Source organism: Pavona decussata, unplaced genomic scaffold (assembly GCF_977016875.1).
Source record: "Pavona decussata unplaced genomic scaffold, jaPavDecu1.1 SCAFFOLD_64, whole genome shotgun sequence".
NCBI classification, from domain to species: Eukaryota; Metazoa; Cnidaria; class Anthozoa; order Scleractinia; family Agariciidae; genus Pavona; species Pavona decussata.
This window is the reverse complement of record NW_028145484.1, coordinates 3,787,095-3,809,287: the sequence shown is the minus strand read 5'-3', so window position 1 is coordinate 3,809,287 and position 22,193 is coordinate 3,787,095. Positions and strand designations below refer to the sequence as shown.

The 22,193-nt window shown below is 39.5% G+C and overlaps 2 protein-coding genes across 3 annotated transcripts in view; both read left to right on the top strand.

The window, feature by feature from the left end:
- The window catches only part of LOC146478541 (RNA polymerase II-associated protein 1-like), a 28,502-nt gene extending 15,029 nt beyond the window's left edge, over positions 1–13,473 (top strand). For both annotated transcript variants that reach the window (XM_085112097.1, XM_085112098.1), the window contains exons 12-28: positions 639–796; positions 2,150–2,471; positions 3,350–3,421; positions 4,136–4,245; positions 4,954–5,152; positions 6,914–6,976; positions 7,070–7,144; positions 7,303–7,451; positions 8,206–8,409; positions 8,657–8,782; positions 9,441–9,604; positions 10,255–10,387; positions 10,693–10,858; positions 11,588–11,682; positions 12,254–12,332; positions 12,409–12,471; positions 13,198–13,473. In XM_085112097.1, coding sequence (XP_084968223.1) covers positions 639–796; positions 2,150–2,471; positions 3,350–3,421; positions 4,136–4,245; positions 4,954–5,152; positions 6,914–6,976; positions 7,070–7,144; positions 7,303–7,451; positions 8,206–8,409; positions 8,657–8,782; positions 9,441–9,604; positions 10,255–10,387; positions 10,693–10,858; positions 11,588–11,682; positions 12,254–12,332; positions 12,409–12,471; positions 13,198–13,365 — 2,346 coding nt within the window. In that variant the 3' untranslated portion in view covers positions 13,366–13,473. The remainder of the gene's footprint in view (positions 1–638; positions 797–2,149; positions 2,472–3,349; positions 3,422–4,135; positions 4,246–4,953; positions 5,153–6,913; positions 6,977–7,069; positions 7,145–7,302; positions 7,452–8,205; positions 8,410–8,656; positions 8,783–9,440; positions 9,605–10,254; positions 10,388–10,692; positions 10,859–11,587; positions 11,683–12,253; positions 12,333–12,408; positions 12,472–13,197) is intronic.
- A 1,275-nt stretch (positions 13,474–14,748) lies between these two features.
- Positions 14,749–21,741, top strand: LOC146478540 (heat shock protein HSP 90-beta-like). The gene is made up of 6 exons (XM_085112104.1): positions 14,749–15,015; positions 16,566–16,772; positions 17,393–17,686; positions 18,344–19,381; positions 19,908–20,304; positions 21,171–21,741. The coding sequence occupies exons 1-6, from the start codon at positions 14,857–14,859 to the stop codon at positions 21,266–21,268; spliced, it is 2,193 nt and encodes a 730-aa protein (XP_084968230.1). The 5' UTR covers positions 14,749–14,856; the 3' UTR covers positions 21,269–21,741.
- Positions 21,742–22,193: the final 452 nt, after the last annotated feature.

Genomic DNA, 22,193 nt, shown 5'->3' with positions numbered 1-22,193 from the left:
ATATTTTGTAGTTGTTGCTTTTATTGGATGTTTGACAGTCCCTTCTATGTCTGGTGCTTAACCACAGAGGATTTTGTCAAAGCCAAAGGCCAGTGCAAAAACATCTTTGAACCTAGTTTACTGGCCTTAGCTCCCGCAAGTAACCTGTAGCTCAGTGGTAGGGCATCCGAACTAGTAATCGGAAGGTCTTGGGTTTGACTCCTGATATATAGGAGCACTCAGATTTTTTTTTTTTCTGAGTATGCCTGTGTCATTTTTTTAAATTAATACATCATTCTTATTTATTCACCAGGCTTAACATATTCCATCACATTATTTCCATTGCACATATACCACACATTGACATTCTTATCCTAGCAGTATGCCGGATGTTTGTCCCATGAACCTAGTTTAATGGCCTTAGCTCCCATGACGGCCATGAGTCTCCTATAGCTCAGTGATAGAGCATCCGAACTAGTTATTGGACGGTCTTAGGTTCGACTCCTGATAGGAGCACTTGGATTTCCTTTTTCCGAGTATGCCTGTGTCATTTAGTTACTGATTGACAAAATTAGGTGTACCAGGTAAACATTCAATGACTTGCAGCAATTTCCACAAACACAATGATTATGAATTTGTTAAATAACTTTTGTCTGCAGATTTCAAAGTACAATTTGCTTGACAGAGTGATGCGCTACACAGCTCTCTCCCCCAGAAGCATGCAGATGGAGTTGAACGAAGCATGTTCATTATACAATGAAAGTTTGAGAACATGGAGAATTTGTGTGCTCTATGGCCTAGGCTGTGATGCTGTGAGGTGAGACCTGCCATCCTAAAAGGGGCAGTGTCATCTATTTTAGTGTCACTTTGAATACTTAGCCACAAACCATATTTGATTCAGTGGAATTGCTTGGAAGATCCTAATACTACGGACAAAAAAGAACAAACATGGCAGTAGCCGGGTGTTCAGCCGCAAAAGGCCGACAATTTCTCTTCTTTTCCTTCTTAACCCTATTCAACCAAACTTTCTGCACGTCAACTAAATGAAAAGTTGTCTTGCCTTCTCGGATCTTCCTAGTGCTAGGATCTTTCTCCCTCGAAAGTAAACAGCTCCTAAATGGTTTAAATTATCTTGCAAAACAACCATTAATTTTGAAAGAAACCCTAATTCTTTGTATGGAAGAAAATCATATTTTTCTTCTTTGGAGTTCTTGCAAAATCATTAACTTATTGAATAAAAAGGTCATGGAAGTATGTAGAGATATATAATAATAATAATAATAATAATAATAATAATAATTCCTCGCGAAGCGAGGGCCGAAGGCCCGAGCGTAGCGAGGTTAATAAATTTGTCGGCCGAGCCGGCCCAAGAGGAGCTAAACCGCGTGAATTCGAGCAGAAAATATATTTATATATATATGTTTATATATTTCATTGAAGGTGTCCGCGCTGTTGCCTAGCAACAATGAAAAACAAAGTATGAATGACGTCAGACTGTCTGGCGTCGTCTGGAGCAAAATTTGCATACATCAGGAAAGTTTGCGTGCCGGATCAAATTTCAACTGCAATGTTCATCAATATTCACTGGATGTCTGGATACAGAATCTTTTCCCTTTCTTCCAGAAAACTTTTTTGTGAAAGATTGCATTGAAGAAATTACACGTTTTGTGACTGCCGTAAAATAATTTTCCGTGGGAAGTAAATTCATCGAACACGACAGCGCTTCACGCACGTTGTACATGTCGTCTCGTCAGAAATAGATTTTCAACCGCAAATTAAACTAGCCTGTGGAACCTCGAAAAGACCATGCTCATCAAAATAGTTGCTATGTTCAGAAACCTTTTACTCTCCTCATTTGATGCTACAATACGAGTAAAGAGAGCTTACCACCCATCCCCAGCTTCGCGAGGTTTTGCGAGTCACGTATTTCTAGTAATAATTAATAACAACAACAACTTTATTTGAGTCTCAAATCTTAATAGCCGAGCACAAGTGCCCTACTAATTGGGGAGACTAAAAAAATATAAAGTAAAATCTATTCAACTGAGATTAAGTAAAGTTAAGAAAACCTAATAATTAATTATATACTGATATTTTTTCATTTCTTTGTATCATCTTCATGCTTATTGCCCTATTCTTTTAATAATATGTTTTATTAATTTTCTTACAGGGAGATGCACTCTTTTTTTATTGAACACTTGCAGTCAATTCAAAGTCTGTCAATTTTGGTGAAAACTTCTGAAGGCAAATCAGAGCTTTCCTGTGCCACAGCCATATTTGGTATCATAGAAGCTGCTATTTATGCTTCTGGGGCAGCTGCTGTCCAGAAGGCTCAAGTGACAGCCTCTACTCCTGAACAGTACTGTGGGATAGATTCCTTGCCACCTCTGGCTCTCAATTGGAGTCATGTGACTGGATTCCTACCTCTCATTGGTGGATGTGTCACCAAGTGGATTAAGCAGATTGTGGATTCTAGTAATCCTGCACTTCAGGTAAACTGTGATTTGCAGTCATGCAGGAAATAGTTTTTTTCATACTTCTTGTTATTTCCAAGTGTGTGTCTTTATTTTTAAATTTTATTATATCTCTCAGTTAGCATGCACCGTGTGATTGGTAGATTTTGCAGCTAGGCTGTATTTTACTGTACGGCCCACTAACTGTGAAAGTTTCCTTTCCCATGTGCAATATAATAAATGTCTTACTAACCTTGTTTTCTTAGTCCGTATTGTATGTCATGGATCCTAGTTTTTTCCCCTGTGATCTATGCGCACATAAATCAACGGGAAAACACTTGGTCCACAACTTATAGTACGGACCTCAAACAAAGTTAGTAAGAGGTTTGTATAAAATCAGTGGCAGATCTAGGGGGGCCCAATGTTTAGACCAAATTTTTGGACCCAATTTTTAGACCAAAACCAAAACCCACAGGGCCAAGGCACCAAGAGATTTCGTTTCAATAAGAGAAACAAATCAAGCGTTCAAGAGCTGGCCCCCACTTACCTGAAGGTCTGGATCCACCACTGAAAAAAAAGATAATAATGCTGCAGTAGAGATCAGCCAAGCCAATTTTTAGTGTCTCAGTCAATTTTGTTAATGCATTGCATTCAACGTAGAAAGAACGCACTCCTAATACAGATTGGAGTTGAAATTGTATGGGACAACGTTGATTGAATGAATGAATCCTGGGATGCGTATCTGGCATCCCCCGCAGATTTTGCACGGGCAGATGACATTGCACCAACTTGGCAAAGAAGAAGGAGCCTGGGATCAAGATCATTGACTCACTCCCTAATCTTTGATTATTACTAGTTTTGTTTCTAAGTAATATGCTTTTGATTATTATCAGTGTGTTGTATTTTGATTTTGTCAGCCTGTAAGCCTTGGTCTTCTGTCTGCCGCTGTTGCTGCTTTAACAGCATTCTACTCCAAGTCACCTGACCAGGTTCGTGCTGAGCTGTTAATGACTGTCATTGTTGCATGTGTAGGTAAAGGTAAATTGATGTGATCCAGAATTGGAGATATTGAAACAACTATAATTATACAGAACAAAGGTCTAGCTAATTAGTTTAATACAACTTGATCATTTGAACATTTTTGTTTTCCTCACGATTTTGTTTCCTTTCCTAAGTTCCATTTCTATCATTCTAAATGTCTTTGACTTTAATAATAATAATAATAATAATAATAATAATAATAGATAAATAATTAAAATGAAATATATCTTTATTAAAATATTCCACACAAATTGCTATTTACACATTAAAAGTATTATAAAAAGAGCTATTAAAAACCTATTTACAATTTATTTCGATTAAAAAAAGAGAGACTATTTTCAAGCACAATTTCTGTAATAATTTCAGTTATAATAATAATAATAATAATGATAAATAAATAATAATAATAATAATAATAATAATAAAAATAATAATAATAATAATAATTTTATCCTTTAATAGTTGTAAGTCTGGCCTGCTAGATTAGCACTCACTACCTGCCGGCCAGTCTAGTTCCTTGTTTTTCTTGGTTGGATTTTTGTTTAATCTTGAATAAACTTGAGATATCTTCTTCTCGGTTGTTTCGGGTTTTAATGGAAGTATGTTTACGCGTGAAAATTGTGCAACAAAGTGTCTTAATTTTGATGTAAATGTGACCACAGGCATCCTACTCTCCAGTGGACACTCTTCACCAGCTGGAGCAGTTGGCCAGCTCTGCGCTACTTCCACTGATCAACTCACAAGTCCTGGATTGCTGTTTCATGCAAATCATGTAAGACTGGAAGCACCATCTGCTATTAAATATTCCTGGAATTACTGGGTGCATGCATGTACATTTATTATTCAGAGAAGTCTGCAGTCTTGTTGTAAATGCATCAGACTTTAACATTTTGGATAAAAAAGCCGCAGTCAGTTATTTACAAGTTTTCCTCTTGTGTCTTGGAAAGGTTTTAAATTTTAAAACTGCCAGCACTGCGCTGCTTCCACTGATCAACTCACAAATCCTGGATTGCAGTTTCATGCAAATCATGTAAGACTGGCCAAGTTATCTTGACTTGCGCCTGTTTTGCAATCTGCTATTAAATATTCCTGGCATTCCTGAGTGCATGCATGTACATTTTGATTATTCAGAAGTCTGCGGTCCTGTTGTAAATGCACCAGACTTTAACATTTTGGATGAAAAAGCCACAGTAGCTTATTTACAAGTGGTCCTCTTGTGTCTTGGAAAGGTTTCTAAATTGTGGTTTGCTCTTACTCAAAAAAGTCTCCTTTTAGTTTCCCCTTGTTTCTTTAGAAGCATTTTATGTTTGTGCAAGGTGCACTGCTAAGTGTGTTGACAAAAAACAGCGAAATTGCTATGACATACCTTCTTGGTTAAAGACAAAGAAAAGGAAAAAAATAGATTGTTTCAAAAACTTGTACAGCCACTTAGATCATTAATTTAGTTACACTGATGTGATTGTGTTATTTTCTACCCTAGTTCATCTTACAGCAGCAGAAAGCCAATGCTTTTTAGAAAGACTATACCCAGTCTTCCAGGGTATGGAACCTTGGAACTCTGTGGGCAGCCTGGAGCACAGTCTGCAGAGTTCAGCATCAGTGAATTGATGGGTTTCATTTCATCTTTGCTACAACTTCTCTGTCAAGTGACCAGACTACACAAAGGTGTTGCCACAAAGGTATGAAAAGTTGATAACATTACTTTAAATTGATGTTATTCTATCAAGCAAATAAAATAACTTATGTTTGATATCTTGTATTTGCTGGATTGATATACCGTAAAATGCTGTGACTCCCGGTTATAGGTCCATCTACCTGTAAACCAAAAATACATCCAATTATAAGCGCCCCCCCCCCCCCCCTCGGATATAAGCATCCCTCTACATTTCCCTGTTGTGAGTAATATTACAGTCGAACCAGGTCAAGCGTACCCCCCTAGACCCTATTAATGGATCGATTATTTGAAAATTGAACCCATTAGTCGTTTCAAAGAATGCATTCATTTATTCATTGTTAACGCGGATCAATGATCAAATTAAAATTTGCAGAACATAGATCCGCGCTAACAGTAAAAGCAATAGCCTGTAAAATTCAAACTACAGTACATTTGAAACAGCTCGTTCGTTCAAACTGTTCCTGCATGTTGTTGACACATTCATATAATTCGTTATGCAAATTTGGTCATGGCAAGAGCACAAAGTCAAGCGCTTGCAAATGAGTCGGGCTGAAAAATTCCAATTTATCTTTCATGTATAGCATTACCTACCTTGTAGCATGAAAAAGTTTGGTATATATTATTATTTCACCAGACTGTCCATTATACGCCGACGAATAGCGCAACACATGTGCTGCCATTGTCGAAGGTCAACTGAAATGAACATCTTCCATTGTGAGTTCGCATACTTTTCGCTAAATTAATTTGCATATACTTCAAAAAGAGAACCGTTTATTATAATAAAACGCCGGCTTCCAGTCCTTTTTCATTTTTGTTTTTCGAATAACTAACGGAAAAAATGCAAGTGTACAAACGTAAAATGTTCATTTAGTGATCATTAGTGAGTTTAAATTTACGCGACAGGACCCGCCGTGCCTGGTTTAAAATGGCGAATTTTCTTTGTGACAGTACGCGTTGACTGCTGTAAATCACGAGAAATCTGCTTTTTGGAAAATCCACTGTTATATAAATCAAGAATTGCCGCTCTGAATATATTGAGAGGAGTTTTTCCCGCGGGCTTTCTGGTTTTCTGGTTTCATACATAATTTGTACCCTGGTTCGTATAATCCAATCAGAAATCTAATTTTGATTTGAATACTTGAAACGACTAACGGGTTCAATTTTCAAATAATAGATTCATTAATAGAATCTGGGGGGTACGCTTGACCTGGTTCGACTGTAAGCCCTTTCACAGAACTCTGTACCACTTCAAACAGAAAATTGGAAAAATTATTGTGGAACAATAACTTTTATTACTCCCTTTTTATTATCTCCTCTTTATATAACTACCGTATAACTTTATTGTAAAGTACCATTAATTAAAAGTAACTTTTCAGTGCTTTGCTGTAGTATTACTGTACAACACTAATCAAATTGGCTCATGCTATCTACTCTTTGGATGGCCAAGCTTAACCCAATTCTGGAATATGAAGCAACTAGGAGTATCTTCCCTCTCTTTGGATGGGATGCTACTCCATCACAGGATTCCCAACATGAAATGACTCTAGAGGAAGGCTATTACCCCCTCCCCCTGGATGCAATGCTAGTTTGTCACAGGGTTACCACCAGTATTTCTTTTCCTGTACCCATTTATCTGGGGCTCCAAGGTATAAGCGTATCTACATACTTGTGTGATGGAGGTGAAAAATTCTCTGCCCTTAACTTATCTTAACTTGTACATTCTAATGTATAAAATTATGTATTTTTCTTTTGTGTTTACGTTTAGTTTTCTGCTGTTCTGCTCAAGGAAACTGTCCTCAAGTATTTAAAGCTTGTGGTTGAATCAACGGTTTGTACACATTGTTTTGTTTCTGCTGATTCTCTCTCTGTGAAGTAGTTAAAATTTACAGCTGCTAATGGTTTGTTCACATCTGTTTTTCAGGATGCCCCTCTGTGCTTTTTTTCTCGTCCAGAACATCACATGCAGTATTTCTTGCTTAAACTAGCTTATAATTTGGTAAGAAATATTGTGCACCATTTTTCCTTACTCATGTCTGTCAGAAACGAGTCAGCATTTGCTTGATAAAAACGTTTTCCATCTAAATGAATATAACTTGAAGGAGGGATAGAAAAATAACACCAGTGAGGATTGTTTTGTTCTGTTTTGTTACGTAGGTTGAAGTGACAGAATTGAAAGAATTGTCTAGCAGTATTCCTTTATTTCATGAAGCCGCCATGTTGTTGTTTGCCAAGCTTTATCCCGGTGACGAGTTTTATGCTCTTGATCTCCTCTCCACTGTTTTGTTGAATTCAAAGTTTTTGTGGTGAGTCAACAAAGGAAAGATTTGTGCTGTCTTATATATTTTATGAAAGGATGCTTTCCATTTGTCATTTTTTCGCTTACCAGACTTGTCGCTTTGGAAATGGGATATGCCATTTTGGACGACACTTTCTAAAATTAGCAGTATGGTGTGTACCATTTTGAAGGAATTTTAAGGACTGGTATAAAGTGATTTTCATTCACCACAGACACAAACAGCGCAATGAACCAATCAGAATTCGAAGCAAACACACGTAACCGGTGCCAAGCGCGGGAAAACGCGTGCGGGCGAGTCACGATTGGTTTTGGTTTTGTTTCTCATTGGTTGAGAAAGTGGCGCGAGTTTTGTTAACCAATCGCGCCGTGTAGTAAAGCAAAACTAAAGCAAACGTGACTTACTTTCTACACTCAATTGAAAACCGCTCTATGAACCACCCTGTTGCTGAATTCTGTATGGCTTCAGACCGGTCTGGCTGGCCTCTTCTATCAAATGAAAAGTGCACATTGAACCTCTTAGAACTTCTTGTCTTGCCTTGTCTCATCTCGTCTCTTCGTCTTGTTCCATTTTTTCTGAATTTTGAAAAACATCATTCATGTAAAAGGCATTTGGTCTCAAATTAAATCCAATCCTTTTCAAAGTGCAAAGTTCCCTGAAAAGAACACTTGTCTCCCAGTTCATTTTGTTTTTCTTTTTTTTGCTTTGTAAAGTAAAGCTGATGCCCAAGTTCTTAAATAGTTGTGATGGTTTTATCCTTTAGCGAGAAAAAAGGGCCTTCATCGGTGGGTGTCACAAAAAACCTATCAGAGATGTCCCTTGCCACTCCTCCGATGCCAAGTACATTTGACACTGCGACTGCAACTAGAGGGGAGCTTATCGCCGAGGCTCATAACAACTTACCCTCTATCAGCTCCATGTTTGTAGGATCCTTTCAAGGCATGGAACGGGCTTTGAAAGTTTCTAGGTAAGCTAAATTTCTCGTAAATAACGGGACAGAAGTTACCCTCGGAATGAAAAAAAGCAGAGAGCTCAACCACTAGCACTTATAGGTCAATGGTATAAACCTATGACACATTAATTCAAAGGGAAAAAGTTGCTGCACAAACTTAAAAGAATAGTGATGTTTCCTTCACGGAAACTTTCATTCTTGACAAATACCCGCAGCAGTATGAAAGTAAAAAGTCTAATTCTTCGATTTCTAACCTTTTCAGATCCCTGGCTCTTTACCAAGTGCATAATATTCAATCATTTCTGATTCCTCCCTGCACGGGTCCCATTCAACCAGCTGACTGGATGTTCCTTCCTATAGTGGATTTACACAACCAAGCAATAAGCGTGTAAGTAAGCTAATTATCAGCACTCTTGGCTCCGTTTAAAGGGGTCAGTTGACAGCATGTATTCTTACTGCTGTGGTCTGTGTTGTCCGCATAGCAATCTGTGTATCAGGTTGCTCCCCCCCTCCCCACACCGTACCCTTCCCTTCCCACAAGCCTGAATAGCTTAGGTTAGCCGCACAGAGATGGGAGGGAGTAGGGGGCAGAAACATCGAAGAGGTTGAGAAAAATCTGAGAGAGAACATAACTCTTCTACTTTTTCCAAAAGGTTATGAAAGGAATGAAGGGAGGTTGGAAGGGATATTAAAAGGACAAATACAATCCAATATGTAAAATTTTGGTATAAATGGATGAGTTTTTTTTTTACATTTCGTCACGGATATGATAGTTCACAAAGCAAACGACATGCACGAAATTGTTTTCTTCGAAGTTTTGTTGCAGAAAAGGGTTCCTTACGAATATGTTGTTTTAGGAAGAAACAATTGTGCACAGTACACCCATGCATTCTCAAATAGAGCCCATCTTCTTTGAATACTGATTTCGGTGATTTTGTACTCCCTATCTCGGATTCTCGCTTTCTCAAACGATATTAGCTTCCCTTGATTGTTGGAGATAACAAGAATCTTCTGTAGTTATTTTGCATTTTGTTTTCTTTTGCAAGTGAAATGAAAGGCAAGGAGATTGATTCTATCACAGACCCTGCTGTTTCCATAGTAACTGCAACACTGCAACTGGTAATCATGCTCGAGGAGTGGCGACCGTCCTGCTTACGTCATGTTTCCATGGCATCGCGAATTGCCAGGCTCATGTGTGTCTTCATGACAGGTAAGACAAAGCTTTATCTGTAATTCTTTTGAAGGTCATGCCGCCTGCAAAAAGTGGCGCTTTCCAACGTTGTTTGAAAATCACGTGTAGCAAGTCTGATAAATGAATATTTGAGTTTCCGAAGAACCTGACGAATTGAATTTACCTTTCTAGTTGGCCTTGTTAGTGTGCCTACATCATAACATGGTCGTGTGATTTTCACCGCACACTGGCGATGTGTCAGAACAAATGTGTGTGTTGTGTTTGTAATAAAAACCATTCCATGTAGCTGGCCAATTCAAACCTAAGCCGTTTTTTTAAAGTGAACCTGAGTTATTGATGTTTTCATGCGCAACCTAAAAAACAAATTTTTGAAAGTCTTGCCCAAAGCTCAAATCATGTTGTTGTCCTCGTTTTGTTCTAAAGGACATAGGTTCGGGCATGGCTGTCATAATCATTAGTGTTGTTTCCTTGATAGACAAGAAAACTTACTGGGGAAAGGTTATGAAACTTCAAATCCCCGCCTATGGACTGGCATTCTATCCTGTGCGGAGAAATAATACTCGTAACACACTCCTACTTGCTTAATGCTATGGAAATCATGCGATAAGGTGCCTTACCGTTTGTGTTGAATGTCATTTAGTAATTATTTTTTGTTTATCATTTTGCAGGAAATGATATGTTTCTGAACAGCAAGATCCACGATTACTTATCAGCTCTTTTAAGGATTTACACAAGTCCTTCAAAATTCAACCAGCTCGAATTTAACTCTCCAATTCCAGGACTGACTTCTTTCTATGATCTGTAAGTTAAAAGGCTGTTGTTGTTGTTGTTGTTGTTGTTAATGGTTAATAACCTGTACGAGGAATGAAAAGCCACTTTTGAGTCTGTGGATGAAATCCTGAAGTGTGACCATTCAAATGAAAGCCACCGAGCAGTACTTTCCTGTGGTGCTGTTTATTGTGCTGTACAAGGTGGTTCTAACTTTTGAGTCTGTGGTTGAAATCCTAAAGTATGACTATTCAAGCGAACCCTTCTGCTATTGAACAGAATTTGTCAGTAATTCCAATTGTTTTTCAATTCTTTATCGTCACTTGCTTTATTTCCAGATACGCCTCGTTGCTGTCTCAGTACTCCGCGGTTTCCTTTGGTGATCCGCTGTTTGGTTGTTTTGTACTCCTTCCGTTAGCACAGAGACACGACATCAAGTTTCGTAGCGCTGTTTGGGATGAACACAGAGGCGTGTTAAGAGCGTTATCGATTCCTTTAGACCAGGTAATATGAACTGAAGGGTTAAAGCCGAGATGAGTTAAAAAACCTGGTATTTCGTCCCCCTCTTTGCTTTACTTTCCTTCAGAAATATACTCTCTACTTCTATAATCCCGTTAGATAGCCAACGCCCGCAAATGTAGCAAGATTTACGATGTACTCACGTGCAACGCGTGTATTATACATTGTATTCCAGCCATCCTCTTCAAACCAACACTACATAAATGACAAAATTATAAAATTGTATTGTATTGTATTGTATTGTATTGTATTGTATTGTATTGTATTGTATTGTATTGTATTGTATTGTATTGTATTGTATTGTATTGTATTGTATTGTATTGTATGGTATGGTATGGTATCGTACCGTATCGTATCGTATCGTATTGCATTGCATTGCATTGTATTGTATTGTATCGTACCGTATCGTATCGTATCGTATCGTATCATATCGTATTGTGTTGTGTTGTATGGCATCGTATCGTATCGTATCGTATCATATCGTATTGTATTGTATTGTATGGCATCGTATCGTATCGTATCTTATTATATTTTACAGAATTTATACAACCAGTCTGGTCCGGCCAGGTTTTCTTATGGATAGGGCCGCGAATGTTTCATTTGTCCGTTTACACGAGATCGTACCTTTCACAACATCAGTTCCCAGACTTCTATTGGAGTGGTTAGAGTAAAGATACTCACAAATTGTTCGGTATATTTTGCTTCTTATCTTAGCTGCCCATACCCGTGGAGGAATTTCTTTATCCTGTTGAGCAGAACCAGACTTTACTTGCGCTTTATCTCCGTGCTCTGGCGACACAAGCAGTCAGGTTAGTCAAGTGAAGAGTGGACTGTTTTAGCGTCAACAGGTCTGTTTTGTAACGCGTTCGAAAATGTTGTAAAACCAAAACCGTTTACCATTCAAAAAATCTTTCTGGAAATTCCGATTGGAATGTTAGTGGACACGACTGCTTGGTGGTCCCAGTGGAAAATTTCCAGGCGAAATGGAATTTTTTAATAGATAGTGACTGTCTCGTTTTCCTGGTTAGGAACGGCGTTCCGAATGGAAATTCGTGCGACAGTTTCATGCTCTTGGCTTTCACAGCCGTGCCAAATATGTGCCTTAACCCGGCAGTTTTGTACGGTAAATGGAACACGTTCTACCCAGACGTAAATTTCCAACCAGAATTTCCGGAAATGGTAAACAACCGTGTGTTTGGTTTTGCCAGGTAATTTGGCCATCGTGAAGATGTTGAGTGCTAATGACGTTTCGAGCGTTAGCCCTTCCTCAGACTCCTGTTGGTCGAACTCGGATGTTCTTTTTCCGAGTATGCCTGTGTGACTGACTGAAAAATACCTCTATAAGAAACAAACTTGTTTAACAGTGTTATTTCATTTCAGGCCTCAGTGGTCTCCGTTGTTGTATCTTGTCGCTGTCCATCATGTGAACGCTTTTGTTTTCCAAAGAGTTGAGCCGGAGGTTAGTATTGCAGCTATATATATATTGATCGTTTTTAGCTAGGTTCTCACTTCTTTCATTTGCTTGTTTATTTTAGGATGAAACTGCACTGAAAAGGAAGATTAATTTCTTGAAGCAAGTCCTGTCTGTGCAAAATGAGGTTAGTAGCTTGGTTCAGTTTGCACATCAGTGGCTCATTTATAACTTTTGCTGTAGGCTAGGCGCCAGAATGTGGACAAGTGTAGTTATAGTGGGAAGGTAATAGAGAGGGTGGGTCTTCACAGGACTGCCTTTTAAATCAGGTTATCCAGCTGTCAGTCGGTCAATCAGTTAGTCAGTCACTGAGTCAGCCAGTCGGTCGGTCCGTCGGTCGGTCAGTCGGTCAGTGAGTCAGTCAGTCAGTCAGTCAGTCAGTCAGTCAGTCAGTCAGTCAGTCAGTCAGTCAGTCGGCCAGTCAGTCAGTCAGTCAGTCAGTCAGTCAGTCGGCCAGTCAGTCAGTCAGTCAGTGAGTCAGTCAGCCAGTCAGTCAGTCAGTCAGTCAATCAGTCAGTCAGTCAACCAATTAATCAATCAATCAATCAATCAGTCAGTCGGTCAGCCTGTCAGTTAGTCAGTCAATCAGTCGGTCAGCAAGTCAGTCAGTCAATCAATCAATCAGTCAATCAATCAGTTCAGTCAGTCAGTCAATCAGTCAATCAATCAGTCGGTCAGCCTTTCAGTAAGTCAATCAATCAATCAGTCAGTCAGTCAATCAGTTAGCCTGTCAGCTTATCAGTCATTAAGTTCCATTAGTCAGTCAGCCATTTTCTGTGTCAATCAGCAAGCCCCCCAGCCAGACAGCCATCCAGTCATCATTTATCAATTTATTTTTATTTTATTTTTTCAGAACGTCCGCCACGATGTTGTACATTACTACAAGCCATCTTCCTCAAGTTCTTCTCTGCAACCTTTTGAGAAATTCAACAACTTACCAGCAGACAGACAGCTTTTATTGAGAAATCGAGACAGCCTTGAAGACTGCCGGCAAATATATCGGACGATGTCGTCAACGTAAATTAATGAAGACACGGCAAATGAAAAAATCGAAAATAGAGTTATTTATGTTGTAAACAAAATACAGATGAATAAATTATATATTAAAGCTACTTTTCTTTGCCAGGCTTACTCTGGAAGTCTTGCATAATTCGCGAGGATCCGTGGGACAGCAATATACTGAAAGCCCCAAGGCGGAAACAAAATGCATGGCAACTGGAGATTAGGGTTCAAAATGGATTTTGTGACGGACGAGGTTTAAATTGTCGCGTTTACTCTTAGTCAATTTTTTTCGCTTCCACTATCTGAGTTCCCGGAGCATGTTCGGAAGCAAATTTTTGGCTTCATGCTTAATGCCAGTATTTGAATCAAGTAAGGAGTTATGTCATGTCTCCCCCTCGGTTGGCCTCTTTAACGAGACGAGGGGGACTGGAATCGAGAGAATTGAACGTTGCGTGACGTCTAAAGATGGTTCTTACATGACGACTTGCTATCTCTCGTGTAACTCGAATTAAAACCACTTGGTGCGGCTAGTGCCGGACTTTTTTAATCACCTCACCTCTCCTGTAAGTCCTCTCCCCGTCGTTCTTTGTTGGACATATTTTTAAGACCGCAAATGTGTCTTGAAAGGATCGATGAAATACGGAAGCCTGTGAAATGTGAGCTAAATGACTAAAATGAAATGCGCATTCGCTACCCCACCCGGAAGCTTTTGCTCGCCTCTCGCGGTCGCTTGGAAAGGAAACAGCTGCTACGCTTCACCTCAAAGAGAAACAAAATAACTCGATTATGAACTGGTTGTCTTCCTTGTGACCAGACGGGATTTACGAGTACCCAGTTTAGCATCGTAGTTTTAATACCGTCTGTCAATTTTATTTCCGCCTTCGCTTTGTAGCGTGACGCTTACACTTTCTGTCGTGCTTGAATTATCGAGACTGTGAACGTCTGTGTACTTGTAATTCCGTCTCTCGTTGCCTGTTCTTAAAAAACGAACTTCATATGTAATGAAATTTCCTTTCAGACATCAAGAAGGTCTATATGTACTCTTTTCATGCCACAGTTGAGTGCTGTTTAAAAATACTACTTTTAAAAAGCTTTTGGCTTAGTGTTTAGCAGTCAAAATCTTCAGTCTTGTGCTTGATAGAAATAGTTCGCCCAATTTTTCCAGAATCTTCCAGTCTGTGGTAGAATATTCTAGTACATTCTAGAAAATTTCAAATGTACTTAGTGAGCATGTCAAAGAGCAACGTAATCAGCTGGATTTAGAATCTGGCGCCAAAAAGAGACGATTTCAGCCAATCACAAGCAAACATATTGTTCAATGAGCCAATCATATGGAGCGACTTGCGTCATTTTCTAGAATGTTCTAGAATGTTCCATGGATGCAAATATATAACCGATGCCAATCACACGTGGTTACGTTTGACAAATTTCTCACAGAGTCTTAACGCAGCAGTGTTCACAACTTTCCTTCGCGGAAAAATAAGCGTAAATTTCAACCTTTTTCGCCAAAATGCCTGACATCGAAGAAGTTCAGCAAATGGAAGAGGAGTCCGAAGCGGAAACCTTCGCTTTTCAAGCCGAGATCGCTCAGTTGATGAGTCTGATCATCAACACGTTCTACTCGAACAAGGAAATTTTCTTGCGAGAACTGATCTCCAACTCTTCGGATGTGAGTATTATTTCCTTATAGTCATTTTTGTGTAGTTCGCTACTTTTCTCTAGCTCACCATCTGTACTGATAGTTTGTTTTAAGAAACGCTTTCGGTTTGAGAGGGCCTTGCCTTGTCAAGCTAAGGCGGTGTAGCTTCGCGTGCATTCCGATTGCCAAGCGTCAGATATTTCGCCGGTCGCTTCTTCAGCTTTTTCACCCCAGAGAAAAATTATCGTCAGAATTTTGCTTTTATTGGACAGTTTAAGTCAAAGAAGTAGGTTTCTTCATCCCTTGTGTAGGCTTTTTCTTTTCCATTCTTGAACATGTACAAGTCATTTGGCATTCAAAACGGAAGTGAAAAATTCGGTATAAGCTCAATTATTTAACCCGGCCCAAGCTTATGTTTAGTCATTCGTGTGAAAAAAGATTTCCATGAGTCTATTTTCCTTGTATTAAGCAGTTGATAATTTTGTAACAAGGAGAATTGGCGAAACTTTTGTCTTTTATTCACGCAAGTGAAATAGAAAGTCGGAGCACATGGTGTCCTGTTTGAATCACGTGTTTGATCGGTTGCCGGTCGTTTCGCGACGTTTTAAAAATGACACATATTCCTTTATTTTAGCTCAATTTACTCTTCAACAAACATTGGAAACACAGAAGTTGATGAGATAGCTTTTTATCCGAGTTTATTTCTAAAACGAAAAAGAAGAAAGCCTATTAAGCGGCCTCATCTTGCTGCACGCCACGCCGGGAAGATCCCAGTTCCGCCTCTTCTCAGCGAGATGGGGGCTTGGGCCTGGGATCAAGTTCCCTCGCTCCCCTCCCCTCCCCTCCCCTCCCCGCTTCCCGTGCTAGAAAAGGCATTTTTTTTTCTCTTTAGCAGAAAACAATCTTATTGGGCATATTTAACGAGGTTCCATGGTGATCTCTAACAATAACGTGGCTGGTCGTGTGAAAAAGTTTTTCCAAGCTTTGTTCACATTCCATGGAAATATTCTTAATTTTGAAACATTTTTGTATTTTTCAATTAAGTTTAAATTTAAAAATTGTTTGGAGTCTTTGGAGTGGTTGGCTTTCAAACAGTTGTACCTGACAACTTCCACATGTGAGCGGCAGGCCTTGCCACTTGTACCACAAGTGACCTGTCTTAATTTGAACTGACCAACATTTGGTTATTTTATCATATTTACCTTTTGGCGTAAAATCATTCAGTGCAGCTGTTTTAACAGTCAAATGACTTTGCACTGCGGTAACGGCTACGTAGTAATCACATCTTTGAAGTGAAGTGACAAGATAACATTCGCTTATTTCATTTGCTAGGGTAAATATAATATACATTATATTTTTTATCCTCTCATTTCTTGATATTGATTGCTGTTCTTTGCTATAAGCATGGAAAACTGGTTTCAAAGATTTGCGTACATGCACCACTGTCATGCTAATCCTCTTCTAAAAGCAACAACCGTGAATAGAGTTCAAGTCACAAAATGTATACATAACTAATTTATGGGGCAGCTCTGTGGAAATCATGCCAACTGACTCAAGACTCAACTGTGTTCTTATTTAAGGCTCTTGACAAGATTCGTTACGAGAGTCTGACGGACCCAACCAAGCTGGAGAGTTGTAAAGATCTTAAAATCGAGATCATTCCCAACAAAGATGACAATACTCTGACCGTCATAGACACTGGTATTGGCATGACTAAGGCAGACCTTGTCAACAACCTGGGTACCATTGCCAAGAGTGGGACTAAGGCATTCATGGAGGCTTTGCAGGTAACATGGGAAATGTTTTCTTTTATTTGTAAGTCCCCAACCCAATTAATCAACAGCAAAGAAGAATGAGAGTTGTAAACCAGAGTGTGTTTGACAGTGAAATTATAAAATATATGTTTTTTAATCTGTTAAGTGCTTATGAGGTAATTTTTTTTTCGTATTTTTGAAGCTTGTTGTGTTCTGATTACAAAATGACAAAAGAAATGCGACAAAATCAACTTCAACTGACACTTTTTGCTGTCCATAAGAACCTCAAATTCACTAAATCGTGTCCCGTGGACTGGGAATGAGTCTTTGCTCCGGACAATGCTGGTTATGTAGCAAATGCCTCAAAGAGTTGTTTACTTCTCACTTCTGAAGTATTTCCTATGTCACAGCTTTGTAACACTATTGTTTTGGCCGCATGCAAGATGGAGACACTTTGAGGGGCCAAATTTAAGACTTTCGGTTCCATTTTTTCCACATTGTAAATGTTTTACCGCCTAAAACCTACATATTAAGAATCAGAAAATAATAAATTATTATATAAGAACAATAAATTTTTTACTTCATAGGCACTTTAAACTGAAGTTATCACCCAAGAGTCTTACTTATACTGATTAACACAACTCTTCCTTTAGGCTGGTGCTGACATCTCTATGATTGGTCAGTTCGGTGTGGGGTTCTACTCTGCTTACCTGGTTGCGGACAAGGTTGAAGTTTACACCAAACACAATGATGACGAATGGTACCTCTGGGAATCTGCAGCAGGGGGCTCTTTCACTGTTCGCCGTCTTTCTGAAGAAGTTGTCCCACGAGGAACTAAGATTGTTCTCCACCTCAAAGATGATCAGATGGAGTACTTGGAAGAAAAGAGAGTCAAGGAGATTGTGAAGAAGCACAGTCAGTTTATTGGTTATCCCATTTCTCTTATGGTGAGTTCATTTTGGGTGTGTGTACATAGCATCACAAGAAAGCACTGCTCAGAAACCTTAATTTGAATGATCACACTTCAAGATACCATCCAGAACCACCTTGTACATGATAAACAGCATCAGAAAAACATTGTTCAATAGCTGTCATTTGATTGTTGCATTTAGAGCCATTTTCTGTAACGGCTGCAGAGGTTGGAACTACTTTTCACAATAGAATGAGTACCACAAAAAATGTACTGCTTGCTAGCGTTTGTTTGATTGGTCGTAATTAGGACTTGGGACTTCAATCACAAACTCAACTTACAGTAAATTGGCACAGCAGTATTTTAGGGTGTTCTAGAGGGACGCAGGGATGGTGCAGTGGTGAGAGCACTCGCCTATCACCAGTGTGGCTCAGGTTCGATTCCAGGACCCAGCATCATATGTAGGTTGAGTTTGTTGTTGGTTCTTGTCCTTGCTCTGAGAGGTTTTTCTCTGGGTACTCGCATTTTCCACTCTCTTCAAAAACCAACATTTCTAAATTCCAATTCGTTCAGGAAAGTGTCCCCAACTAGTGCTCTGCACTAAATACATTGACACTTAAATAAAGTAATTTATTTAATTTTTATGTAAATTTGAGTAATCCCAGTATTAACTTGTTTGTTGTCTTTGTTGTAGGTGCAAAAAGAGCGAGACAAGGAGGTGAGTGATGACGAGGAGGAGGAAGAGGAGGAGAAGAAAAAGGATGAAGAGGAAGAGAATGAGGACAAACCTAAGATTGAAGATCTCGATGAAGAAGAGGAGGAGAAAAAGAAAGAGAAAAAGACAAAGAAAATCAAGGAAAAGTACTGGGATTTGGAGGAGCTTAACAAGACCAAGCCACTGTGGATGCGCAACACTGATGAGATCACGCCGGAAGAGTATGGTGAGTTCTACAAGAGCTTGACCAATGACTGGGAAGAGCATATGGCTGTCAAGCACTTTTCTGTTGAAGGGCAGCTTGAGTTCCGTGCTCTGCTTTTCCTTCCCCGTCGTGCCCCCTTTGACCTCTTCGAGAACAGGAAAAAGCGCAACAACATCAAACTCTACGTACGTCGTGTGTTCATCATGGATAATTGCGAGGATATTATTCCCGAGTACCTGAATTTTATTAAGGGTGTAGTGGATTCTGAAGATCTCCCACTGAACATTTCTCGTGAGATGCTTCAGCAGAACAAAATCCTGAAAGTCATCAGGAAGAACATTGTAAAGAAGTGTTTGGAGCTGTTTGCTGAGGTGACAGAGGATAAAGACAACTACAAGAAATTTTACGAGCAGTTTGGCAAGAACATCAAGCTGGGGATCCACGAAGACAGTGTCAATCGAACAAAGCTGGCTGATCTCCTCAGATATCACTCCTCTGCCTCGGGTGACGAGATGACGTCTTTGAAGGATTACGTTACACGGATGAAGGAGAACCAAAAGGACATCTACTACATTACCGGTGAGAACAAAGATCAGGTTGCGCACTCTGCTTTTGTGGAGCGAGTCAAGAGCCGTGGTTTTGAGGTTCTGTACATGACGGAGCCCATTGATGAGTATGCCGTGCAACAGCTGAAGGAGTATGATGGAAAGAAGCTTGTCAGTGTTACCAAGGAAGGACTCGAGCTGCCTGAGGATGAGGAAGAGAAGAAGAAATGGGAGGAAAAGAAAGCCAAGTTTGAGCCTCTCTGCAAGGTAATGTGCTTTGGGCTGTTTTGTCATAATTAGTTGTTTAAATCAAGAGAAGTACATGTGTAAATGCATTGCAAAACGATTTGTGCATTCCATTCTTGCAGACACTGTTGGGGCAAGAAGGAGTGTGAATATTAAGTAATCATTTTATTGACCGAGTCAATTCTAGATTTAATGTATTGGTTGATCAAAGTCTTGTTTACTAAATGTGTGGCCATAAAGTGGAATGTTGATACATATATTTAAAAAAAAGCTAGGCCACTTTTTTATTGACAGCTAGGGCACTAAAAAAATATAGAGTTGACCTAAATTGCATGCTAGATATACTTCGAGTTGAAATGCAGATGCTATCAGAGACAAGTAAACAAAACTGGAGTGTGTTAGCTCAAATGACAGTTGTCTTCTTGTTCAGAGTGGATTTGAGCTACAACCTTCTTAGAAAGAGGGGCTTTTTGGTGGGCAAACTAGCTAGGTAACATAGGTCCTTTGTGTTGAATGAAAACTTGACTCCTTTTTTTTTTCGGCATAGACCATCAAGGAAATCCTGGACAAGAAAGTTGAGAAGGTTGTGGTGTCATCTCGTCTGGTATCCTCTCCTTGCTGTATTGTGACCAGTCAGTTTGGATGGACCGCCAACATGGAAAGAATCATGAAGGCACAGGCCCTGCGTGACAACAGCACCCTTGGATACATGGCAGCCAAGAAACACCTTGAGGTGAACCCTGATCACTCAATTGTGGAGACCTTGAGAGAGAAAGTGGAAGCTGACAAGAATGACAAGTCTGTAAAAGATCTTGTCATGCTTCTGTATGAGACCTCTCTTCTGTCATCCGGCTTTACCCTTGACGATCCTCAGGTTCATGCCGGTCGTATCTACAGGATGATCAGTTTGGGGCTTGGAATTGATGAGGAAATGGAGGGAACATGTAAGTGGGACTGATTCTTATCATTTTACCCTCAAGCCCCTAAGAGAAATTTTATACCTGGAAAAAGTGCCAACAGGAATAGTTTTATGAAATAAATGTGATGGTATATTTTAAGCCTAGTGAATGAATGAGAATGATGTATTATTCTAGAAAGTTATACAGTCATACTCAGAAAAAAGAAATCCAAGTGCTCCTATCAGGAGTCGAAGCTAAGACCTTCCAGTTACTAGTTCGAATGCTCTACCACTGAGCTAAAGGAGACTCGTGGGAGCTAAGGCCATCAAACTAGGTTCATGGGACAAACATCCTGCTTACTGCTAGGATTTGGATGTCGAACGTGTGGTCCCATGAAGCTAGTTTAATGGCCTTAGCTCCCATGAGTCTCCTGTAGCTCAGTGGTAGAGCATCCGAACTAGTAATTGGAAGGTCTTAGGTTCCACTCCTGATAGGAGCACTTGGATTTCTATTTTCCGAGTATGCCTGCATCACTTTCTGGAATAATACCTTATTCTCAGGAATAGTTTTGTATCCGATTATTTCTCTGTCTCATAACTTTGATTTGAATCAACTCTTTGATCTTGGAATCCATTTTGAGAACACACGAAATCCACTTGCATGGCTCTTAAACACACCAGTGGTTGTAAAATTTGTTGAAGAAAATCAGATGAAAATCAATCACATTTGAAAGCAAAGATTAGAATATGTTTAAATATGCCTGACGTAGAGGGGGTTTTGTGATTGTTCTCCTAACTAAGAATATTGATGGCATGGAGCAAGATTAAAAAAAATGTTAATAAAACCCTCAAAGTGAAAAAAGATTGCATGTAAATTTACAAGAAGTAAAGAAGGATTTTTCCCTTTTACAGCTGTTGAAGGTGCTGCAGGAGAAGGAGCCACAGAGGACATGCCACCACTTGAAGGCGAGGAAGGAGACGATTCATCAAAGATGGAAGAAGTTGACTAATCATTTTGCTGCAGTTTACTTTCAAGTGAATATCTAGAGTCGAGCAGTTTGTTCAGAGTTCAACAAAGTGTAGTTCTCGTGTTCATTTCGAAGTTACGTAGTACACTAACATTTTCACTGCTGAGAAATCAAGAAGCATTGCTCGTAGATGAGAAAAAAAGACTTGTCAACTGATGCAATATGGCTATTCTGTTATGCGTCCAAAAAGGACCAGGTCATGGCAAACATGGCTGTCCTGTATCTGTACAACTTCTGCCCACAAATTAAGAAGAGCATCGAAAAGAAGCAAAGCATTTCTGTGATTTTGTTGTGCATGCAGTACAGACCACATCCCGTGGAGATTGCTGTGCTAACCTCTTGTGCTAACCTCTCGCACCAACATAGTGTGACCTGGCCCTTTTACTATTTTTTTGCAATCAGCTGCAAGTTTGGTTTACATTGCAAGAGATTAATATTAAAATGTGTTTAGACGATTGCGTGTCACGTTTTTAATGTTCACTGGGGTGGAGTTCTTCCATGGTCCCTTTATCAAGCCCCAGAGGGAAGGGGTGAGGGGTACAAGTTCATATATATCTAACATGAAACAGACAGCAAGGAATCAGAGCCATATTTTCACATAGGATCAGTGTAACAGGTGCTATATGTATAAAAATATGGTTCACCCCTGAGGACTTGAACCCCGGTGTCCTGCATTTTACACGGTCAATCATAAGTCTCCCACGCAGCTTTACAGCTGTTTCGACAAAGGTTGTCCAAAAAAGCGTAAAAGCATACGCGACAATGCCGAAAGGTAATTTGGGAAATACCCAATAAATTGTAATAAAAGCTCAGAATCCATAATGTCTCGATCGTACAGCGAAGACTCGAGATGGAGGGCAATATGGATTCCGAGCTTTTATTGAAATTTATTGGGTATTTCCGAGAC